This window comes from Hemitrygon akajei, chromosome 1, assembly GCF_048418815.1.
Source record: "Hemitrygon akajei chromosome 1, sHemAka1.3, whole genome shotgun sequence".
NCBI lineage: Eukaryota > Metazoa > Chordata > Chondrichthyes > Myliobatiformes > Dasyatidae > Hemitrygon > Hemitrygon akajei.
In genome coordinates this window covers 77,506,472-77,523,313 of record NC_133124.1, presented here as the reverse complement: position 1 = coordinate 77,523,313, position 16,842 = coordinate 77,506,472, and the positions used below count along the sequence as shown (strand labels likewise).

The 16,842-nt window shown below is 44.0% G+C and overlaps 1 protein-coding gene across 2 annotated transcripts in view; it reads left to right on the top strand.

Annotated features, from left to right (window-relative positions):
* LOC140728079 (NIPA-like protein 2) overlaps positions 1–16,842 on the top strand; it is a 110,394-nt gene that overhangs the window by 78,884 nt on the left and 14,668 nt on the right. For both annotated transcript variants that reach the window (XM_073046271.1, XM_073046263.1), the window contains 3 exons: positions 5,485–5,606; positions 12,488–12,584; positions 13,248–13,383. In XM_073046271.1, coding sequence (XP_072902372.1) covers positions 5,485–5,606; positions 12,488–12,584; positions 13,248–13,383 — 355 coding nt within the window. The remainder of the gene's footprint in view (positions 1–5,484; positions 5,607–12,487; positions 12,585–13,247; positions 13,384–16,842) is intronic.

The following is a 16,842-nucleotide window of genomic DNA, read 5'->3' as shown; positions in this document are numbered from 1 at the left end:
AAGATTTCCATTTAAGCTAGTCCCATTTGCTGGCACTTATATCCCTCTCTATTTTTCCTATCCATTTATCTGTCCGAGTGCCTTTTAAATGTTAACAATCCTGCCTCAACCACTTCTTCTGGCTCATTCCATAATGGACCACCCTCTGGGTGAATAGTTACCCCTCAGGTTCCTATTAAATCTCCCCTCCCACCCTAAACCTATGTCCTTTAGTTCTTGATTCCTCAACTGTGAGTGCATTCACCTTTCTAAGCCCCTCTTGATTTTATTCACCTCGATGCGATCACCATTCAACTTCCTGCACTTCAATGAATTCTCAGCTTGCTCAACATCTCCCTTTAACAGTCCAGTGAGATCCTGGAAAATCCTCCACTGTTGTGATGGATGTAGAGGCTCTTTCACTGCCATGCCCTTCCTGCACACTTTGGGGGCATGTTTTCAAAGTTGGGGCATTGCTGATCAGGAGCTGAATGGACCAGTAAGCACAAGCCCAGTTGGACCTCAGGCTCTGTCTGGTTTGACAGATGGGAAAGGTCTGTGCCTTGAAATGTTGGGAGGATTGGAAATGGGCTACCACTTTGAGTTTGAGTCAGCAGTCAGGAGTGGGGTGTGTTCTGACTTAAGGACGGGAAAGGGACGGCAGCAGAGGATTGGAGTTCGGGCTGATGAGCAGCAATGGTAATGAGCAAGGTCTCCGAGAAGGGCTGATGAAACTCAAGGTCAAGTGCAAATGAATGAGTCTCTGTCTTGACTGATCTGGGAATCCAGCCTCAGATTCAGAGAATTGGAGGGACTTAGCAGTGTGGAATTCAGAATTCAAAATAGGTCACAATATACAACTCTGAGATTAATTTTCTTGTGGGCAGACACAGTAAATAAAGAAGTGCAATAGAATCAATGAAAGACCACACACAACAGGACTGACAACCTATGTGCAAAGAACAACAAACTGTGTAAATACAAATACAAAGAAAAATAAATAAATAAACATTAAATATTGAGAGCGTAAGATGAAGAGTTCGTAGGTTGTGGGTACAGTTCAATGAAGGAGTGAGTGAAGTTGAGTGGTTATCATCTTTGGTTCAAGAGCCTGATGGTTGAGGGTAATAACTGTTCCTGAACCTGGTGGTGTGAGTCCTGAGGCTGCTGTACCTCCTTCCTGATTATTTATTTAGGGATACAGCTCGGAACAGGCCCTTAAGGCCCAACAAGCTGCACCACCCAGCAACCACCTATTTAACCCTAGCCTAATCACCGGACAGTTTGCAACGACAGGTTAACCTACTAACTGGTACATCTTTGGACTGTGGATGGCAGCAGTGAGAAGGGAGCGGAACCTGGATGATGGGGGTCTTTGATGTTGAATGCTGCTTTTCTGCATCAGTGCTCCTTGTAGATGTGTTCAATGCTGGAGAGGGCTTTACCTGTGATAGACTTGGTCATATCCACTACTTTTCGTAGGATTTTCCATTCAAGGGCATTGGGGTCATGCAACCAGTCAATATACTCTCCGCTACACGTCCAGAGAAGTTTGTCGAAGTTTTAGATGATATGCCAAATCTTCACAAACTCTAAGAAAGTAGAGGCACTGTGTGCTTTCTTTGTAATGGCACTTACATGCTGGACCCAGGACAGATCTTCTGGAATAACACAGAGGAATTTAAAGTTGTTGATGCTCTGCACCTCTGATCCCCCAATGAGGACTGGCTCATGGACATCTGGTTTCCCCTTCCTGATATCAGCAATCATCTCCTTGGTCTTGCTGACATTGAGTGAGAGGTTGTTGAGGCACCACTCAGCCAGATTTTCAATCACCCTCCTACGTGTTGATTCATCACCACCTTTGATTTGGCCTCTGACAGTGTTGTCATCAGCAAACTTAAATATAGCATTGGAACTGTGCTTGGCCTCATAGTAACAAGTGTAAGGTGTGTAGAGCAGGGGGCTAAGCACACAGCCTTGTGCATCTGTGCTGATGGAAACTGCGAAGGAGATTTTGTTGTCAATCCAAACTCACTGGTGTCTGCAAGTGAGGAAATCCAGGATCCAATTGCACAAGGAGGAACTGAGGCCTAGGACTTGAAGCTTATTGATTAGTTTTGAGAGGATGGTATTATTGAATGCCACGTCAATGAAGAGCTTCCTGATGTATGGATCTTCACTGTCCAGATTTCCAGGGTTGAGTGAAGAGCCAATGAAATAGCTTCTACTGTTGGCCTGTTGTTAAACTGAAGCAGATCCAAGTTGCTTCTCAGGCAGGGGGTGATAGGTTTCATCACCAACCTTGTAAAGTGCTTCATCACAGTGGATGTAAGTGCTACTGGAAAATAGTGATTCGGGCAGGTAACCACATTCCTGGTATAATTCAGCACAATTAAGCCTGCTTCAAGAGCTGTAGGAGTTGATGAAGGTGTTTCTTGTCTTGATGGTTAAAGCAAGCATTAAAGGCAATCAGCTCATCTGGGAGTGAAGCTTTGTTGTTACTTATGTCACTTGGCTTCATTTTCAAACGTTTTGAAGGTACATTTAATGTCAGAAATGTATACGATAAACATCCTGAAATGCATTTTCTTCACAACCATCCATGAGAAACAGAGGAATGCCCCCAAAGAATGAATGACAGTTAAATGTTAGAACCCCAAAGTCCCCCCTGCTCCTCTCCCTCCCGCATGTAAGCGGCAGCAAGCAATGATCCCCCCTCCCCGACTGGCAAAAAAAACATCGGCACCCGCCACCGAGCACTCAAGTGTGAGCAAGGCAGCAGTAAAGACGCAGACTTGCAGAACTCCAAAGACAACTCGTTCACCCAGCATTCGACATACGACAGGTTCTCTCTCTCCCTATTAAGGGAGAAAGCGGTGTCTCCGTTTCACGGCAAGAGGGGAGACATAACAAACAACTTGCAGGTTTACGATATTAGAAGTCCATTGCATCGCTTTTTCCGAGCTCTGTGCCCAAAGGTCTCGGGTCTCTGGGCACACAGCCAGAGATCTTCCATCCCCCCCCCGACACACCGATATCCTGCCTGGACCCCGACCTTTGACCCGCCCATCTCCAGAGCCATGAGATCTTGGCCATCCGAAGGCGAGATGAGCTCTTAGGCCGCACCCTTTGGAATGCCGAATAACGGCCAGTCGTCAAACCCCGAGAGTGGTCCCATTCCCGCACAGGACCGTAGACAGCGTGTAAGAGGTGATAGCATTCAACCCCTGTTGTCGAGCATCCTTCAGTGATTCAAGTTTGGTCCTGAATTGCCACTTAATACTTAGACCTCTTGTATTTAACTTGGTAGCCAGACTTTCTAATCAGTTTATTAAGCCTGTTGGCATCACCCGTGTTGATACCATTGCCCAGCACACCGTCACATAAAAGATTGTACAACAGACTGGTCGAACATGTGAAGGAGAGGCCTGCATACTCCAAAGAACCTCAGTCTCCTCTGGAAGTAGAGGTGACTCCGGCCCTTCTTGTACACAGCCTGTGTTGGTGCTCCACTCAAGTCTGTCATCCAGGTGCACCCCCAGGTACTTGTAGGTCCTCACCCCATCCACATCCTCATCATCAATAGTGACAGGGAGCAATGCAGGCTTAAAATCCATCACCATCTCCTTTGTCTTACTGATGTTGAGCTGCAGATGATACAGCTTGCACCTTTTGACAAAGTTCTCCACCAGGGCCCTGTATTCATACACCCATTTATTGCTGAATGATCAGAGAATTTCTGTAGGTGACATGACCAGGCATGGAACAGTAGGCCCTCCTAATCATTGTGTAACAGTGGTTGAGTGTGTTGGGACCCCTGGCACTGCAGATGATATATTGATAATTGGGAAGAGATTTCTTCAAACAAGCCTGATTGAAGTCCCCAACAATGATTTGAAAGGCATTGGGATAGGCTGTTTCTTGTGTGCTGATCACGGCAATCAGTACCTTGAGTGTCTGCTTAATGATGGCCTTTGATGATATATAAACTGTGATCAGGATCACAGAGGTGAACTCTCTTGGTAAGTAGGGTGGTCTGCACTTAATCATTAGATGTTCCAAGTTGAGGAGCAAGGGTGTGCCAAGACCACTGCATCAGAGCACTGCTAAAAGTTTATCATTGAAACCTTTGCCTTCTCCGAATCAGCAGTCTGGTCCATCCAGTGTATCGAGAAGCCCTCAGGTCTTACCAACATATTCAGCATGTACAGAGTGAGCCATGTCTCCATGAAATAAAAAACGCAGCTATTACTCATTTCTGTCCAAAACAGCAATCTTGCCTTTAGGTCCTCAATCTTGTTCTCCAGCAGTCCATTTGCAGGCCAGATGCTGGATAGAGGGTATTTCAGTCTGGCTAGGAGCCCTCCCCTTCTCCCTCTCTTTTGGCCCTGGCGATATGCCTTCGTTTGCCTAAAGCTGCCATGCCTGCATGCTTTAGAGACAGCTCTGCCGTAGCATTCAGGAGAACGTGAAATCGCTAGTTCATTAAGACAGTTCAAAAGTATGTTACTTAAAAGGAAATTGCAGGCTGCAGATTGGAGTGAGAGTAGTTCAGAAGATTCTTTGGAAGGTTTGTAAGAGAAAGCGGGGTATGGAGAGGATGATTGTGAGGGTAATTGAGTCTTTGGGTGTAGCACAGATGGGTAACCCACAAAGGACCTAAAATGAGTAACAGTCTGGGAAGACGTGGAAGTGTCCGGCAAAATGTTCTTTTCAGGAAAACTTAGTCCAACCTCACACAGAGTGTTGTGAAAGCACCAATGCACAGGGAATTCCAAAGCACACAGACTGCTCGAGGAACTCAGCAAGTCTGCCAGCATCTATGGAGAGACTGAAATAAGTCAATGTTTCAGGCTGAAACCTTTCATCAGGACTGGAAAGGAAGGGGGCAGAAGCCAGAATAAGAAGGTGGGAGGGGGAGGAGTACAAACTGGCAGCTGATAGGTGAGACCAGTTGAGGGGGAAGGTGGGTGGGTGGTGGAGTAGAGGGGGTGAAAGGGAATGATCTGAGAAACTGGGAGGTGATGGGTGGAAAAAGTAAAGGGATGAAGAAGGAGGAATATGATGGGAGAGGATAATGGACCATGGAATAACGGGAATGTATTGGAGAACCGGAAGGATGTGATGGGCGAGTCAAGAGAGTAGGAGAAAGGAAGAGAAAGGGAGAAAGGAAGAGAAAGGGAGAGAGGACCACAAGAAAGAGGGAAACCAAAGGTGGAGGGGAGCAGAGAAGGAGTTCGAGAAATCGATGTTCATGCCATCATGTGGAATGATATCATCCCATGAGAGACTTTCATAGATATGAGGGATGCAAGGGACTGAAAGTGACTGGATGAATTTACAGATTGATCCAATCTCACCTACAATTATACTTGCTGAACTTTACTCTGGGGTAGGTAAACAATTCCCCATTATGTGTTTAACATTGAGCGACGATGTAATACTGATCGGACTTGGTCTATTAAATGTGTTAATGGTGGGTTGTGTTTGTTTTCTCTGCAGGGGGATCACTGGCTGTTCTGGGAACCTACCTTCTTGTGACCTTTGCCATTAATGGACAACAAGAGATCACAGCCATTAAGATCCATAACTATATCGTCAGCTGGGAGTTCTTGCTTTACTTGGTAAGAGACCATGTCATCTACAGTTGCTTCATCTTGTTAAAGCTTGTAATCCAATGACAATTGGATACCATCCCTGAAAAATGAAGTGATTGGACAAAGAGTATGACCTTTGATTGTCTCGTGCTTGAGAGCTCAGAAAGATCCCAAATTCCAGAGGGGAATTGGCTCCTGGTTCCAATGACCTGGGAGGTCAAAGCTGAGTTTGCACAAGTGCAATGAAAAACTCACTTGCATCAGCATCACAGGCACATAGCAGCATTCAGAAGAAAAGCAAATATCAAACATAAATTACACACAATTTTTACAAGAGTGGTCTCTTTCCATGATGCAAGAAGTTGGAAGAGAATACTGATATAAGTGTTGGCTTATTATTGTCATATGTACCAAGCTAAAGTGAAAAGCTTGTATTGCATACTGTTCATTCAGATCAAGACATTACACAGTGCAGTGAGCTAGAACAAGGTAAAACAATAACAATGCAGAATGAAGCATAAAGCCTACTGAAAAAGTGCAGTGGATGTAAATGATAAAGTGCAAGATCATAATGAGGTAGATTGTGAGGCCAAGAATCCATCTTATCATACACGAGGTCTGTTCAAGAGTTTTATAACGGGGTAGAAGCTGCTTTGAGCCCGAGTGATGTGCTTTCAGGATACAAATATATGAGGATGAGAACTAATCTTATTGATGGGGGACTAACTGAACAGATGTTGTCAAGTCATTTCCCCTTGTGGGGTATCCAGAAACCCCTCAAGTTAGTTATGTTTTCAAAAGGCTGAGATGTGTGTATTAATTCCATATGTAGATATCAAAACTCCTAACCCAGAGCATTAAGGATGTGATTGCACTGAAGAGAATGCAGAGGAGATTGGCCAAGAGGCCACACAAATCAACTCGTCATGGACTTGCACCTTACTGTCTACCTGCACTTCACTTCCTCTGTGACTGTGACACTTTCTTCGGGAATCCTGTTGCTGCCTCAGTGCTTTAAAGCACCACCCAAATGGCTACGCTACCACGCCATCTGCCTGTGCCACCATGATACTCTACAACGTTGTGAGCTGGAGGGCCTGTCCTTGTTGTGCTGTTCTTGTTCAATGTTCTCGTAGCGTAACACGAGAACAGGCCCTTCAGCCCACAGTGTCTGCGCTGGCCATTAAACTAATCCCATCTGCCTGCTCATGATCCATCTCCCTCCAAGCCCTGCGTATTCACGTGCCTCTTGAACAGCACTACCATTTCTGCATTCGCCACCTCCCCTGGCAACTCATTGCTGGCACCTACCACGCTGTGTGTGAAACAGAACTTGCCACACACATCTCTTTTAAACCCCTTCCCCACTTGGTACGACTTGCCAATGTCCTTCATTGCCTTTCAGTCCACCAATCATTTGGGCTCTTTCCTCACCACTCCTCCTCTCCTCTTTATACCAGCCACCTCCTCTCTTTGCTCTCAGTCCTGAGGCAGGCTTTTGATCTGACGATGCTGCTCAGCCTGCCGAGTTCCTCCTGCAGATTGTGTGTTGATCCACATTTCAGCATCTCCATCTTGTGTCTCTGTCTAATGACTTCTTTAGGCCTGCCCCTATGCTTCCAATGCTTTCATCTTTTAATCACACACCTGCTAGGCTGAACCATGGATCCAAAGCTCCAGCCAAGCCCTAGGTTTGACGGGCATTTATTTCAGCATGCCACTTAATGCCAGTCAGTCTTGTTTATCTTGGCATAAAGGTGAGTAAACTCTGACTACATGTGTGGAGAGCAAAAAACCATATCCTGTGGGCAGATTTCCAGAGCTCAGAATGAGATTGTAAAAGCAAGATCTCAAAGATGACAATCTAGTATCAGGCGCCAGTGAGTGCATGCAAAGAATCTGTCCCAGGTCAGAGGACCTAATTGTGAACTTAATGGGCAGCAATTGATACCTGTCCTCATCCCAGGACCTGATTTATCTATGGTAGACATCTCAGTGCTCTGTAAAGACACTATCCAATATTGTCTCTGCAAAATTTTCCAAATGTACCAGAACCAACAGAATCAGTGACCTCTCCCAGACCAACACTCCCAGCACAAATGTTAATCTGATACATTATCAGGGATACTCTTTTATCAAGTAGTAATTAGAGAGACATTTAAATGAAAAAATGAAAGGTGAAAAGTTTGTCCTGGGTTTAGCGAGTTTTTGGGCCATTCTTTGAATTGGAATTGGTTTATTACTGTCAAACATACCAGAGAACAGTGAAAAGTTTGTTTTGTGTGCCATCCATACAGAATATTTCATTGAAACAGTACATTGAGGTGCTGTTTCCAAACAATAACAGTATGTGGAATAAAGTGTTACAGTTACAGAGGGAGTGCAGTGCAGATAGACAATAAGGTGCAAAGTCGTAACAAGGTAGATTGTGAGTCCATCTTGTCACACTAGGGGACCATTCAATAGTCTTATCACAGTCGGATAAAAGTTGTCCTTGAGCCTGGTGCTACATGCTTTCAGACTTTTGTATCTAAGACCAAAAGACATAGGAGCAGAATTAGGCCATTTGGCCCATCGAGTCTATTCCGCCGTTCCTTCATGGCCGATTTATTATCCCTCTCAACCCCATCCTCCTGCCTTCTCTCCGGAATCGTTGTCACTCTAAGTAATCAAAACTTACCAACATCCGCTTTAAATATTCCACATGACTTGGCCTCCACAGCCATCTGTGGCAATGAGTTCCACAGATTCACTGCCCTCTGCATAAAGGAACTCCTCCTCATCTCTGTTCTAAATGACCATAGGGCATAGCCTCCAATCTGAGGCAATGCCCTGTGGTCTTAGACTCCTTCACTAGGAGTCAAAAGATAATTAAAGACCTCACCCTCCCTGGACATCCTCACTTCTCCCCTTTTTGCCCGACAGGAGAGGGAGAAGAGAGGATATCCCGGGAATGTAGGGTCTTTGATAATGCTGGCTGCTTTATTAAGACAGTGAGAAGTATCAACAGAGTCTGCGGACGGGAGAATGATTTCCGTGATGTTCTGAGCGTGTTTCTTGTGATCAAGTGCAGGGCAATTGCTATATTGTTGATCAACTCCCGAGCTGAATGCAACGGCGCCTCTCAAAACCCCTACTTTTGCCCCTAAGAAGCACGAGCAGCAGATGCATGAGTGCACCCGCACCTGCAGGTCCGCCTGCCAGTTCCACTTTATTCTGAATTGAATATAATCACAGTTCCTTCATGGTCGCTGGGTCTGAATCCTCGAACTCTGACCCCAGCAGCACTGTGGGAGCTGCACTCGACGTGCTGGAGATGCTCAGCAGGTCAGGTGCCAACTATGGAGGGAACTAGGCTGTTGAGGTTTGGGTTGAGACTCTTTTTAAAAATAAAAGACTGGAAAGGAGATAACCTGCATAAAACAATGGAGGGAAGGGGTGGAGCAAGAACTGGAAAGTGATAGGTAGCTTGAGGTGATGGGGGGGGGGGGGGTGGTGATGGGCAGATGAGGGAGGGGAAGAGTGTGAACAATTCACAGATATCTTCACCAGGAAGGCTGCAATGGATCAAGAAGGATCTTGCCACCAGCTTCTCGATAGCAGTTATTAATAAAAAATAAATTACATAGAGGAGAGTAGCAACAGTGCAGACTCTTCAGCCCATGATTTTGGTGCTAACCCTAAACCATTTACTTCCAAGATCAATTTGCTTCCTTCCTACGAAGCCCACCATATTTCTTTCATCCATGTGCTTTTCTGAGAGCCTCTTGGATGTCCTTACTGTATCTGCCTCTACCACCAACCCCTGGCAGCACCTTTCAGGCACGCACCACTCTTTGTGTTTAAAAAAAATCTACGTCTGACACCCCCTATACTATCCTCCAATCACCTTAAAATTATGCCCTCTTGTACAGCGTTAGCCACTTCTGACCTGGAAGAAAGGTGCTGGCTGTCCAATTGATCTATGCCTCTTATCATCTTGTACACTTCCATCAAATTCCCTCACATCTTCCTTCACTCCAAAGAGAAAAGCCCTCAAGCTTTCTTCATAAACCAAGCTCTCTAATTCAGGCAGCATCCAGTGCTCTAACCAGAGTTTTATAGAGTGTGATTTTACCTCACAGGTCTTGAGCTTAATCCCCCAACTAATGAAGGCCGATACACATACACCACCTTCACCCTATCAACTTGCATGGCAACTTTGAAGGATCCAAGTCCAGAGATCCCACGATTCTACTGTTCCTCTACACTGCTGAGAATCCTGCTATTAACCCTGTACTCTGCCTTCAAGTTTGAACTTCCAAAGTGTGTCTTCACACTTTTCTGGATTGAACTCCATCTGCCTCCTCTCAGCCCAGCTCTATATGCTATCAATATTCCACTGTTAGCTACAGCAACCTTCCACACTATCCACATCACCACCAACCTTCATGGCCAAATTCTGGCCTCAATGTCCACATATCACAAGTGAATGAAAACAAAGAATCACTAATTGTAATGCTAATGTACACTCAGTGACGTGTTCTATTGGCCTCCCAGCTCTCTTCTAATAGATAGATAGATAGATACTTTATTCATCCCCATGGGGAAATTCAACTTTTTTTCCAATGTCCCATACACTTGTTGTAGCAAAACTAATTACATACAATACTTAACTCAGTAAAAAATATGATATGCATCTAAAGCACTATCTCAAAAAGCATTAATAATAGCTTTTAAAAAGTTCTTAAGTCCTGGCGGTAGAATTGTAAAGCCTAATGGCATTGGGGAGTATTGACCTCTTCATCCTGTCTGAGGAGCATTGCATCGATAGTAACCTGTCGCTGAAACTGCTTCTCTGTCTCTGGATGGTGCTATGTAATGCTTAATGATGATCAAATCAGATTTATTATCGCTGATTTAAGCTATGTGAAATTTATTCTTTTGAGACAGCAGTACATGTAAAGAGATTTAAAAAATTGGAAATTACAAAAATAGTGCAGAAAGAAGGAAAAAGGAATAATGATATAGTTTTCAAAGTAAATTTATTATCAAAGCACATGTATATTACCAAATACAATCCTGAGATCATTTTCTTGCGGGTAGTTACAGTAAGTACAAGAAATACAATAGAACCAATTGAAGACTGTATCCAACAAGGTGGATAAACAACTCGCATGCATAGGACAACAAGCTGCAGATGTAAAAAGAAAAAAAGAAATAGTGCTTGTAGTCGTAATAATAATAATAAATTAGCAATGGATATCTATCATGAGATGAAGAGCCCTTGAAAGTAAATCCATAGGTTGATAGTTACCCCTCTGGTTGTAGCGCCTGAAGGTTGAGGGGTAGTAACTGTTCCTGAACCAGCTGATGTTGGCCCTGATTGCAGCAGCGAGAAGAGAGCGTGGCCTGCGTGGTGGAGGTCCTTGATGATGGATGATGCTTCCCTGCAATGTTAAATATGCTCAATGGAGGGGAGGACTTTATCTATGATGGACTGGGCTGTATCCACTGCTTTTTGTAGGACTTTCTGCTCAAGGGCATTGGTCTTTCCATAGCAGGCTGTGATGCAACCTGTTAACTCTTCACCACACATCTATAGAAGTTTGTCAAAGTTTTAGGTGACATGCAGAATCTTCACAAACTTCTAAGAAAGTGGAGGAGCTGCTGACCCTCTCCATCTCTGATCCCCCAGTGGACTATCTCATAGACCTCCGGTTTCATCCTCGTGAAGTCACTAATCTGCTCTCAGCTCCTTAATCTTGCTGTCATCGAGTTACAGGTTGTTGTTGTGCCGCCACTGAGCTAGATTTTCAGTCTCCCTCCTATTTGCTGATTCACCTTTGATTTGGCCTATGACAGTGGTGTCATCAAACATAAATATGCATTGGAGCTCTACAGTCGTAAGTGTAGTGTGAGTAGAGCAGGGGGCTAAGCACACAGCCTTGTGGTGTACCCGTGCTGATGGAGATCGTGGAGGAGATGTTGTTGCCAATCCGAACTGACTGGGGTCTGCAAGAGAGGATTCAGTTGCACAAGGAGGTGTTGATGTCAAATTCCTTGAAGCTTATTGATTAGTTTTGAGGGGATGATGGTATTGAATGCTGAGCTGTAGTCAATGAAGAGGTTCATATAATGGTCTTTAACCTGATATGTTAACTGTATTCTTCCAGGATTTCTGGTTTTGCTGCTGAAATGGTTACTTATTTTATAAACAGCTTCACACACTTAATGTCAAAGTCACATCAAATTGCTTCTGGAGTATTACAGTAATTTCTGGTCATCCAGTTATAGGAGGGATATGGAGGCTTTGGAGAGGGTGCAGAAGAAGTTTACCAGGATGCCTGGATTAGAGGACAGATGCTATGAGGAGAAGTTGGACAAACTTGGGTTGTTTTCTCTGGAGCAGTGGAGAATGGGGAACTTTAATAAACCTGATAAAAGTTTATAAGAATGTGGGTGACATTGATAGAGAGCCAATAATTTTTTCCCCATCATTGAAATACCTAATGCTAGAGTGACGGGGTAAGTTTAAAGGAGATGGTTGGGGCAGCGTTTTTTTAAAAAACACAGAGAGTGGTAGGTCTCTGGTGTGATGGTGGTAAAAGTGGGAGTAGAGGTGAATATGATAGAAACATTTAAGAGGCTCTTGGACAGGCACGTGGCCATGAAAAAAATGGAGGGATATGGACTTTATGTAGATGGAATGAATTAGTGTAGATGAGCATTGTTAGTTTAATTATTTTGTCACAATGTTTTGGGCTGAAGAGCCTATTCATGTGCTATACTCTTCCATGTCCTGTGTTTCTATGCAGTCTCAGTGATAGTTTCAAACCCTGAACCATGTTTCTGGATGATCTTTTTTAATAATGGCGACTCCTTTACAGCTCTATAACCACACAGTTTCCTTTCTGCTTTCCTTGCAGACATTGGAGTTTGTATTGTTCTGTGTTTTGCTGTATCTTAATAAGAGAAGAGGCCTGAACCACATTGTAATCCTACTGCTGCTGTCCTCAATACTTGGTAAGTATTCACAACTCCTCATTAATGAGCTCTCCATGCCTTCTGCATTTCCTGATCCCCAGCCACACTCCAGCCACGATAGGGGAAGTGACACAGGGAGAACATGTAAACTCCACACAGACAGTACTAGAGATCATGATTGTATGCAGTTTCCTGGATTCTACCTTGGACTATACGTATTTCTTTCAACTGCACAAATGCCGTTATGTTTATTTTTATTTATTTTGACATGCAAATCATGTATTTATATGTATAATTTATGTTAATTTAAGTTTGTGGTAACTTACATTTGTCATGACTGTGCCACTGCGGCTGCAAACATCTCATTTTCATGGCATTTATAACCTGGGAATGCATGGCCATAGCAATAAAATTGGATCTCAAAACGAAATAAAACAACAAAAGTATATAAACCTGATATAACAGAGAACTATACCTAAACAGACCAACACTGCCAAAACACCAGTGTGCAAAAGAAGTCAAACTGTACAAATAAAAAAATACCGAGAGCACACATCAAAGTTTCTTGAAGGTGGGTCTTTCGGTCATAGAATCAGTTGTGAGTTGTGGTGAATGATGTCATCCACCCTAGTCTATCCCATGACTTTGTGTGGTTTAGTTTTGCTGCTTCTCATCCAATACCCTTCTGGTTGTGTGTTCCAGCCTCGCTGACAGTGATCTCTGTGAAGGCAGTGGCAGGAATGGTGACCACGTCAATCGAAGGCCAGCTTCAGCTCCAGTACCCCATCTTCTACATAATGATTGTCATTATGATCACGTCTTGCATTTTCCAAGTACAGTAAGTCTGGTCGGAAACATGCCGGGGGCGGGGGGGCTAATCTGAGTCTTTCAATCCAGCCTGTCTCTGTTGCCCTGTCAGTTTGTGGCTTGTGCTCCACAATTAGATAAATGGTGAAATATCGCCATGCCGTGTTGTCCTTGCCGATTACCTGCCCTCTGAAAACTCACACTCATTCCTCAATCATACTTTGTTTTACTTGTGCTCAAGGAGAACAGTATGGCCCCTGTCACCCACACTGTTCTGAAGTCAGAACAGAAAAATTCTACTTTTATACAGAATTGTCTAGCAGTTACAGATGTTGATCATTTGGCAAACTGTGTATGTTTGAATCTTTGACTTGGAAGATGAATCACCATTCACAATACAGGTGTTAAAAGTCAATAGAAACTACAAGCTAACAAACGATGATACTTTGAAATTAGTAAAACAATTGTCCCTCAGTTGATGTGTGTAGTTTGCATCCTTTCGTTACATTCTTATCTCATCTCACATCTACAGTGATGAAATGCTTTGAGAGGTTGCTTATGGCTAGAATCAACTCCTGCCTCAGCAAGGACCTGGACCCACTGCAATTTGCTTATCTCAGTGGCTCTTCATGTCGCCTTAGATCTCCTGGACAAAACAAACACCCATGTCAGGATGCTGTTCTTTGACTATAGTTCAGTGTTTAGCACCATCATTCCCACAATCCTGATTGATAAGCTGCAGATCCTGGGTCCCTGTACCTCCCTCTGCAATTGGATCCTTGACTTGGTAACTGGAAGACCACAGTCTGTGCGGATTGGTGATAATATCTCCTCCTTGCTGACGATCAACACTGGTGTAGCTCAAGGGTGTGTGCTTAGCCCACTGCTCTGCTCTCTCAATACCTGTGACTGTGTGGCTAGGCATAGCTCAAATACCATTGATAAATTTGCTGATGATACAACCATTGTTGGTAGAATGTCAGATGGAGATGAAAGTACATACAGAGCAAGATATACCAGCTAGTAGAGTGATGTCACAGCAATAAACCTGCACTCAATGTCAGTAAGATGAAAGACCTGATTGTAGACTTCAGGAAGAGCAAGCCATGGGAACACAAACCAATCTTCAGAGGGATCAGAAGTGGAGAGAGTAAGCAATTTCAAGTTCCTGGGGTGGGGGGGGGGGGCGGGGAGGTCAAGATCTCTGAGGATCTAACCTAGTCCCAGCATATCGATGTAGCTATAACGAAGACAAGACAGGAGCCACAGTGCCAATAAAAAGTATTCACCCCTCTCCAATTAGAAGTTTTTATGTTTTATTGTTGATACGACATTGATTAACAGTGGATTTACTTTAGCTTTTACAATGCTGATCAACAAAAAAACTCTATGCGCCAAAGTAAAATCAAATTTCTACAAATTGGTTTAAATTTATTACAATTATTGAAAATAATTGATTAGTAGATGTACTGTCAGCAATTACAGCCTCGAGTCTGTGTGGATAGGTCTCTATCAGCTTTGCACATCTGGACTGCAATTTTCCCCCATTCTTCATTACAAAACTGCTCAAGCTTTGTCAGATTGCATGGGGATAGTGAGTGAACAGCGCTTTTCAAGTCTAGCTACAAATTCTCAATTGGATTGAGGTCTGGACTCAGATTTGGCCTCCCCTGGACATAAACTTTGTTGTTTTTAAGCCATTCCTGTGTAGCTTTGGCTTTATACTTGGGGTCATTGTCTTTCTGGAAAACGAATCTTCTCTCAAGTCGCAGATCTCTTGCAGACCGCAACAGGTTTTCCTCAAGGATTTCCCTGTATTTTGGCGTTCATTTTACCCTCTGTCTTCACAAACCGTCCAGGTCCTGCTGCAGTGAAGAATCCCCACATCATGATGTAACCATCACCATCATTCACAGTTGGGATGGTGTGTTTTTGATGATGTGTGGCGTTAAACATAGCATGGAGTCTGATGGCCAAGAAGCTCGATTTTAGTTCCTTCAGAACATAGAACTATCTTCCAGCTGACTTCAGAGTCTCTCATGTGCCTTCTGGCCAACTCTAGCTGAGATTTCATGTGAGTTTTTTTCAATGGTGGCTTTCTCTTTGCCACTCTCCTGTAAAGCTGCAACTGGGGAAACACCTGGGGGGTGCCACTTTTTATAGGCACTGTATATTTCATTAGGAGTTTGAGGAGATTTGGTTTGTCACCTAAAACACTTGAAAAATTCTACAGATGCACTGTGGAGAGTATTCTGACAGGTGGCATCACTGTCTGGTATGGGGGGGGGGGGGGGGGTAATACTGCACGGGGTTGAAAGAAGCTACAGAAAGTTGTTAAATCAGCCAGCTCCATCTTGGATACTCGACTCTGTAGTATCCAAGACATCTTCAAGGAACGGTGCCTCAGAAAAGTGGCTTCCATTATTAAGGACTCCCAACACTCAGGGCATGCCTTCTTCTCACTGTTACCATCAGGAAGGAGGTACAGAAGCCTGATGATAAAAATTAAAAGCAGGAGCAGGCTGAATGATCCTTGATCAACTTTCTGAATGAATTGGAGGTTGGTGTGGCACTTGTTTAACTTCGGTTCCTTCAGAAAGTTGACCTAGTGCCACACTTTCTGATTCGCTGAGTCAAAAAAAATCCACCATTCTTTGATTGTGGTCCTATTCCTGTGCTGTACTCTCCAATGTTTTCTGCTCTAGATATGTTGTGACTGGTCCCTCCTTGATCACTTCAAGGAGCAGGGGAATAGCCAATGGAATTTAATCCTGATAAGTGTGAAGTGATGCATTTTCAGTGTAAGACATGGTAGGACCCCAGAAAGTATGAAGGAACAGAGGGCCCTCGGTGTGTACATCCAAGGATCTCAAAAGGCAGCAGAATGGGTTGAAAATATGATGAAAAAAGCACACGGGATATTAACCTTCAGAAGCTGGGGCACAGAATAGAGCAGAGTGGTTAACATGCAACTTTATTAAAAAAATTTGGTTAGGCCACAGTGGAAAACCGTATGCATTTCTGGTCCTCAACCTATAGGAAGGTTGTAATTACACTAGAGGAGATTTTCCAGGATGTTGCGTGGGATGGAGCAGCTCAGTTTTAAGGGGAGACAGGACAGGCCAGGTGTGAGTGGAGGAGCCTGACAGAGGTGTACAAAATCATGAGGGGCAAAGACAAATAAGGGTTGTAAGAAATTCTCCTTCATGTCAGAGGTATCAAAACCGGAGGATTAAGGATTAGGGTGGATCTGAGCAAGAACTTCCGCCACCCTGAAGATGGTGGAATCTGGAATGCACTGAGCGAGATGGTGGTGGGGGCAGAGACTCTCGCTACCTTTGGCAAGTATCTAAGCAAGAAGTTGAATGACCAGGGTACCGAATTCTATGGATCCAGAGCTGGTGAATGAATTTAGTGCTGATGGGTAATTGATGATTGGCATGAACATAATGGGCTGCAGTCTGTTTCTGTGGGGGTTGACTCCAGGAGA